This window comes from Corvus brachyrhynchos, unplaced genomic scaffold (genome assembly GCF_000691975.1).
Source record: "Corvus brachyrhynchos isolate BGI_N302 unplaced genomic scaffold, ASM69197v1 scaffold266, whole genome shotgun sequence".
Classification (NCBI taxonomy): Eukaryota; Metazoa; Chordata; class Aves; order Passeriformes; family Corvidae; genus Corvus; species Corvus brachyrhynchos.
The window spans coordinates 997786-1005673 of NW_008238633.1; the positions used below are offsets into that span (position 1 = coordinate 997786).

At 47.5% G+C, this 7888-nt stretch overlaps 1 protein-coding gene across 3 annotated transcripts in view; it reads right to left on the bottom strand.

Annotated features, from left to right (window-relative positions):
- Positions 1-1224: 1224 nt before the first annotated feature.
- Positions 1225-7888, bottom strand: part of FBLN2 (fibulin 2) — a 98711-nt gene continuing 92047 nt past the window's right edge. For all 3 annotated transcript variants that reach the window (XM_017737345.1, XM_017737346.1, XM_008636020.2), the window contains exons 15-17: positions 6907-7035; positions 4170-4293; positions 1225-3169 (exon numbers count right to left, since the gene is read on the bottom strand). In XM_017737345.1, coding sequence (XP_017592834.1) covers positions 2812-3169; positions 4170-4293; positions 6907-7035 — 611 coding nt within the window. In that variant the 3' untranslated portion in view covers positions 1225-2811. The remainder of the gene's footprint in view (positions 3170-4169; positions 4294-6906; positions 7036-7888) is intronic.

Sequence of the window (7888 nt, forward strand, 5' to 3'; positions counted from 1 at the left end):
CGTGGACACACACCCATTCTCTGTCCAGGCTACCCAGCCAAATAAAGGGGAAGCAGCATTCCTGGAGATGGGGACTGGGCCTTTGGAAGCTGGACCGGTTGAAGGAGACCAAAATTCCAGTTCAAGGCCACTGACACCATATAGAAGCACGTCCCCCCTGTGGGTGGGGCTGTGGGGGTGAGGCTGCTCAAGCTCAGCCACGGGCACTGCCCCAAGACAGAGCAAAGGGTGCAGTGCTGGCTGCTCCTGCTCCCCTTGAACTGACAGGGAGAACTCTTTGGGTTGGAGAAAGGCAAAACCCTCCTCCGGTTAATCTGGAAGCAGAAGAATGTGAAATTACCTCCTGTAATCCTTCCCCTTGCTCTGACCAGTTGCACCCAGCAGCCCCTTCCAACCTTTCCCAACTACAGCACACTGATGAAGACACTTTTTTCCTAACGGAGCATTTTCCCTATAATAGTATGCAAAGCCTTTCCTAAAACTTTCTTCATCAATTACCTGTCTAGAAAATGAAGAGTTGGTGCTAAAAACTGCCAGATCCTTAATATGATTGACTATGGCTGGTTTTAGTCAGCAGAAGGTCTCCCAGTAACAAATGACCTGTCCATTCATTCTCTGACAAGGACTGTTGAGGCCCAGCTATCATTTACACTCAATCAAGTCCTAATGCTGATGGAAAACTCCGGGTTTTGGTGGCTCCTGACGTGGCCCAGTGGGGCTTGGAGAGATGTGTCACCACTGAACGTGTACAGGATGGATCTGGAAGGCCTGGAGGTGATAAGATAGGAATTAACTGGAATGACAAATTGCACAAACGTGTTTCTCAGTTCGAGGCCCGGCTATCATTTACGCTCAATCAAGTCCTAATGCTGATGGAAAACTCCGGGTTTTGGTGGCTCCTGACGTGGCCCAGTGGGGCTTGGAGAGATGTGTCACCACTGAACGTGTACAGGATGGATCTGGAAGGCCTGGAGGTGATAAGATAGGAATTAACTGGAATGACAAATTGCACAAACGTGTTTCTCAGTTGCCACTTCCCTGCGACATGCTTATAAAACTGTTAACTGTGGAAAACAAAAGATGGATGGAAGAAGATCTTTTACTAAATGATTTTTATAGAAAAAAACCAGAAGTTTGATGTCTGCAAGCTCACAGACAGTCCTTGTTTTACAGCTGGGGAACATAAATAATTTTTCCCTGCTAACGTGATTTTATGATCTCAGATACAGAAAGATTTGCCCTTTATTTTAAGAACGTCCAAATTAAAGGAGTGACTTGAAGTGGTAGAGACTGGCCTGGGGACATAGTGAATACAGAACATTAACTCTCACCATATAGGTGATGTTTACAAGATCTTTAGATGCAGTCTTTTACAGTGTAATAAAATGGCTGAATATGGCATAAAACCTCATAAGATTTAACTCCCCCATTTCCTCCTGTGTACACATTGATCGAAATAAGACTGACTGTAAAAAAGAACAGGTTATTGTTTTCCCAAGAGAGGTTGGATCAGATGATCCTGGAGGTCCCATCCAACCTGGGATTCCAGGATTATTAAACTGCAGTGCAATAAACAATCCATATTCTGTAGCTATGCTTTTGCTTCAAAACATTTTGCAGAATAATTACAGCTGGAACAAAGGAAGCTCAGGAAATTGCAACACTGGAGCTTTTTGGGGAATGGGAAAAAAAAGGAAACAGCCACAAAGAAGTTCTGATCTTCATTTCTAAATTCTAATAAACACTTTGATTATATTATGCTGTGCCAGATCTGGCCTCCAGCTTTGGACTTCACCCAGCTCCCTGAAGAACCAGAAGAAATTGAGCTCAAAACTTTGGTTGTGCTCTTTTCTAAATGGCAAAATGCAACCCACCAGTTTCACTGGCATTTTTCTCTGCATCATTTGGCAACACAGCTGGAGGAATTTCCCTGAAGCAGAGAAGCAATACCCCTTTTTGTCTATTTAAAATTGAAAGGGATTGCTCAGGGACATGCCCAAGCTTTAAAATCCAGAGTAGTAATGAGTATTTCATTGTTTCCATTTGGACACTCCTTTAAGAATTATAAAGCATCAAATCTGCACTTATATATAACAGAGTGAGGAACAGAGGAACACCAACACCTTTAAAGACAACTACTAAAAATGGCAATGTGAGCTTTTACCTTGAAGTATAACATTCTGGAAAGGCCTTGGTCTTGCAAATACTTCGCACATGAGCAATCCTACTAAAGCAAGACTCATCCATAGGCTTTTTCACTGGTGGAGTTTCCTTTTATTTATATATATTTTAAGGCAACATATTATGAAAGTTGGAAGGAGGAAAATAACCCGGGAGCAGGAGGTGGGTTCACCCTCAGTGTCCACGGATGGCCTCGGACTCAGCCCCTCAGCAGAGACACCCCAGTGAGGCCACTGGCCCGGCCAAACCCGAACTTGGTGTCAGAAAGAGGAATCACCCAATGTTTTTTCCCAGTACTCCCATGGGAACACCTTCCCTCTCTAGTGCAATACCCTGCAGAAGTGACTACACCTAAAAATAACTGCTAAGAAAAGGTTCCAGCATTTATCACAAGGCCTTTCTAACTCTTCCTTCGTTCGTTGGCAGGTGATGATGTACAGAATTGCATAAGGAAACAAAACATAAAAAGATAAAAATTAACTTAATTTACACAACCAATAAAAAAGTTTAAAGCAATGATAGAAAAATAATATAAAGGCTAGATACATGAAATGCCAGTTCAACAGTATTAAGCTTTGGTAGAACAGTTAAAGAGCATAGCACCAATAAAATCCAGCGTCAGCACAGGCTTCAGTAGGCATGAGCTGTGATGAAAATGTAAATTTTGGCAAGAAAAGTAGTGTAGGTTCCCTGCCGCCACAGTTTCATTTCCACATCCAACAGGAAGTCTTTGGGCTCCTTGACCTGCCGCTGCAGGTACACGATGCCCGTGTAGGAGTTGAGCCTGCGGGTGCTGAAGTAGCCCTCCTCGTTGCCCTTGGTGATGGTGAGGACGATGTTGTCCCCGGCGTAGGCGGGGGAGGGCCCGATCCGGAAGATGTGGGCTGGGACCACGATGTTGGTCTGGAAGTTGAGCTGGTAGTAGGTGATGCGCACAGGGGTGTTCTGGCACTCCAGGTAGTTGAAGCAGCTGATGCGTTCACACCTCCTGGGGAAGGAGAAGGGAGGCACCCTCAGTGGCCAGGGAACAGCAGGGAAGAACACAAACCGCGGAGCACTGCAAAGGATCGGACAAACCGCAGTCCCAAACCCCGGAGGGTGACCAGCAGCTGCCTGCTCTGCTCTCCCAGTGCCCAGGAACATTTGTGAGTGTGTAACTGCCAGAGAACTGCAGAGTAAGGCAGAGATCAGGGATGTGGGGAGCTGTGTGGGGAAGCTCCACAAGGACCAGCAAGCCAGAGTGGCGCTGCGAAGGGCACCGAGCCGGGCAGCGGAGCCAGTGGTTCATCTCCGACAGGGCTGGGGCAGTGCTCCAAGAAAGTAAGAATGAGACCCCTTGAAAAGGTAGCTCTAACACAGGAATGGGAAACAAACTCCTCACCTGGCAAAGCTGCTCTGGTCTGTAAGGCAGGAAAAGTATGTTTTAAGCCATAAGCAACTAAATATGGGTTCCCAAAGCGCTGGCAGCCACCGAGGCAGGAAATGGGTAGGGAGATTTTGGGGCTCCCAAGCCCCAGCTGCTGAGGAGCTGGGGATGTGCCATTCCCAGAACCCTGTGGCCTGGCAAGATCAGTATCCTGCTCCCCTTCAACACTCCCTGAGGAACTGCAATCTGAATATTAAACAGGGAGCCCCAAACCCGCAGTAAAAGTGGAGCACTGAGCAGCCTGGCTGCTCCTGCTCTGACACACGGCAGAGAGGATCTTACTTTAAAACTTAATTATAAACAGAGCCGTTTTGGAGCTGCAAAGAGAGCTGCAGGCTCTGATCTCTGCTGTTCCAGCAGCAGCTGGAGGGAAAACAGAGGCTCCAGGGCTTGGAAGAAGGAAAGATAACCAGACACGAACTCTGCATGGGGAAGGTCTAGGAGCTCCAGGTGCCAAAGCAGCTTCTCAGAGCTCTGAGCACCCACACCCACCCACAAACTAAGCCCTCCATAACACCATGGCCACTGGCCTGGCTCTGTTGCTCTCCAAGGCCATACTCACATGTCAGACACCTTCCTGTAGTTGGAAGGGCACTCGAAGGAGAGGCAGCGGAAACTGCCCTGGATGTTGTAGCAAGTCTCTGCAGCTGAACAGTTGTGGGTTCCTATTGCACACTCATCAATATCTAAGAAGAAACACAAGAAAAAGATGTTCTAAGTTCAAAAGTAAGAATTAATTCCTAATAGTTTTCAGGAATAAACAAATCCCACCAGGACATAATTAACCCATGCTCACTGACTTTTTGAGACTGGAGCAAGCTGGGCTGTGCCAGAAGAATGTATCTGTGCGTGAAGGTAGCTCTGGATTAAAGCAGAGCAACCAAATCAAATCTGGATTTAAAGCAAGCAAATACAAAGTGGTCACTGCTGTCCTGCAGGATCCAGGAGATGTGAAACATGGGAACTTAGAACAACCCCTCAGAACAAGGCACACAGTTTCGAAAACGTAAATACAAATATCTCCCCATAATGAGATGTAATTACAGAAGACATAATAAAGAGCACTTAAAGCTCAAAGACACTTTATGGCCCAGAGCATGAGCGTGGTTACCTAAATAACACATCCACAAGCCCAAGCCATGGGCCCTACAATGCTGAAAACCAGATGCAGTGACAAGGATCCAGCCTGAGCAGAAAGCACTGGCAGGGCCCTCACAGTCACACTGTGTACTCCCAAACGTTAGACAATGCACGGAGGCTTTAAAATGAAATAAATTCTAACAGACAAGGCATGTAGACTGTGTAGGGCCCTGAAGCTCTGCCAATTGTCACAGAGCAGAGAGACTCTTAGAGGGAAACTATAACCTTCCACTCCCTCCCTTCCCCTGGGATGAGAACTGATCTCGAAACACTGAACTGGCTGGTTTAAAAGTCTTGCAAAGAAAAGTATACAATAGGAAGTAGGAGAGAATCAAAGACAAGTAAATCCCTTGCTGGTTCTCAGCAGTGCCCGTAGGTGAAAAGCAAATTTCTTCCATATTGCAATCATTGTCATGAAAGCACTCCCTGCACCGCCTTGGCTGCGCTGCAAAACACCACAGGCAGTTTCTGCAAAAAAAGATCCATATGTTGAGACACTGCTCCATGAGATACAACTCATCTTTTGAAAAAAGGGTACAAGGAACATTTCACCAGTGACTCTTCAGAACTGGTCAGATGATGAGCAACTGGAGCCAGATCTTTAGCTGGGGGACACTGTGATTGTCTTCCTGCGCTCGACAGAGCCAACACCAACCCAGCCTTCCTCCGACCATGTTTTCAGACACACCTCACTATCTGCCCAAACTTGTAACTACAGACCTGCAGAGCTCCACACAAGGGGATGTATCCAGGGGGCTCCAGTGCCTGACTAAACTCCAGCTCAGGAGCTGCCACACACGTGCTCAGTTTTGCACCTCACCCTCCGTGTGCTGGTGCCAGGCGGTGGAGGCACCTGGAGAAGCTTTTCCAAAGGTTACTGATTGGGCTACTCTGTGCACTGGGAACCCCCTACACACAGGAGGGTCATGCAGGGGAGCTGCACACCGCACAAACACCACCAGTGCAACCCACTGCTCTGGCTGGGTGTCTGTGTCCCCCTCCTCCAGCAGCACTGGGTGCCTCCAGCTCAGCCTGGGAGAGCTGTGCTGGCTGACTGACACTGTGACTCACTCTCTTAACCCTGGAATACATTCTCAGCCCAAATCTCACTGCTGGCAGAGGTGGCAACTAACATGCCAGAGCTCAAAGTTAGCAGGAAAAAAACCAAACAAAGCCAGAGGAGTTACAGCTGCAGTTTTCTAAAGGTGAATTTTACGTAAGAATTTAAGTGCATGTGGACATTACTGCAATCATACTTAAAAACACATTTTAAAATACTTTTAAATGTTTTAAAAGGATTTTAATTGTCATGTAATCTGCTTCACTGCTCCACAGTCAGGATTAAGTATCCTCATGCTGCTCATGATTTGCACAGTGCAAATTCACTGCCATTACCACTCAGAATTCAAGCACAGGAGATACAAAACCGAAGTTACATGAAGGGTTCCTGAAAGAGCAAGCGCAGGAAATGCCTGGAAGTTGGTGTAAGGACTGCGGGAATGTGCAGAGGACTAAAGGTAATCAGATCCTCCATGGTTACACAGGCAGTGCATCCTTTGGAAATGGGGAGTTCAGCTCAGAACCATACAGCTGCACACCAGATGAAAACCACCAGACTCCCAGAAGACACCTCCATGATTCTGAAGAAAAGGGGTGTGTGAGGGGAGGGTACTTGTCATTTCACTAACATTTATTAATGCCAGCAGGATTAAGCTTAGGTGACATTGCTGGATGGCCAAATTCCAATTACAGCTCCAGCATTTAATCTCCCAGTTTTCTGGGGCAGAAAACTGTAACTCATAAAGAAGCCACAGATTTCTACATCTGGCGCCTCTAAAACCCGCGATCATTTAGTGCTGTGCCAAGGTGCACACACAGCTCATGTGAGTAATCAAGTGCCTCAGTCTGAAGGATGAAGCGGGCTCCTTGGGAATTCATTTAAGCAATTAGCTCACATTGACAGCTGAGTTGCCACAGCACTTCCTTTTAGCACAGGAGAAAACTGACTTTGCAGATACCAATATTTGGCAACTTTGTCAAAGACTGACTGGAACAGGGGCTAATATAAAACACGGAGACTTGACTGAACAACTGCAATGGCTGAGCTCATTCCAAGGGTATCAGTGATACAAGCCCTGCAGTCCCTGAGCTGCTGTTACCTCTGCAGGTCCTGCCATTGGCTGCCATGGTGTAGCCCTGCTCAGGACAGGCACACTGGTAGCTGCCGGGGACGTTGACGCAGCGGAAGGTGCAGAGGATTCCGGCGCTCTGCGCGCACTCGTCGATGTCTGCGGAGAGAACACAGGCACACCCCAGCAAACAAACACAGCACAGCTCTGCACAGGGAGGCTGCAGGACACCAGGAAATTCTTCTCACATGACCCATTCATAATGTATTGCTAAACGTGAATGCAACCACGGAGGTTTGGCATTGCTGTAGCACTGCTGATGGCGCTGTCTGAAATGCTGAGCCCAAGAATGCTGCCAGAAATACTGGCTGCAAGTAGTACAGACTCGTGGAAAGGAATAATGAGGGTAGGGCACGTCTGAGTTTGAAACACTCTCTCTGGTGCCTCTGGAATTGAGAGAATCATAGAATCACAGACTGGTTTAGGTTGGAAGGGAGCTTAAAGCTCATTCCAGCCCCTGCCATGGGCAGGGACACCTTCCATAAGACCAGGCTGAACCTGGCCTTGAACACTCCAGGGATGTGGAATCTCTCTGGGCAACCTGTGCCAGGGCCTCACCACCCTTTTAGCAAAGAATTTTTCTAGGATTTCTTGCTGGGCTTCCCTGTGCTAGGACGGGTGTTGGCTTCCTCACCATTCCTTAAACAGAGACTCTCCAATGTGTCAGTGCTGGTAACTTCAGCTAATGGGGTAAAACCCCTCCTTTCTCCATTCTGATCACTCTGCTCCTCATTCACCATGAGCAGCAGTCAGGGCAAACCTTCACTCAGCAGTGCAGCCGTTCACTGATGCAATACAGGGATATCTTCCCACCCGATTTTTTCAGTCATAAGCTCTGGCCCCATGAAACCATTGCAACCACCTCCCTGGCTGTGCAGTCACACAGGTGTGCTCCATCCACTGAACTGCACTGTCCAGCAGCTGGAGTTACCTTTGCCGCCTCTGTGGCAGC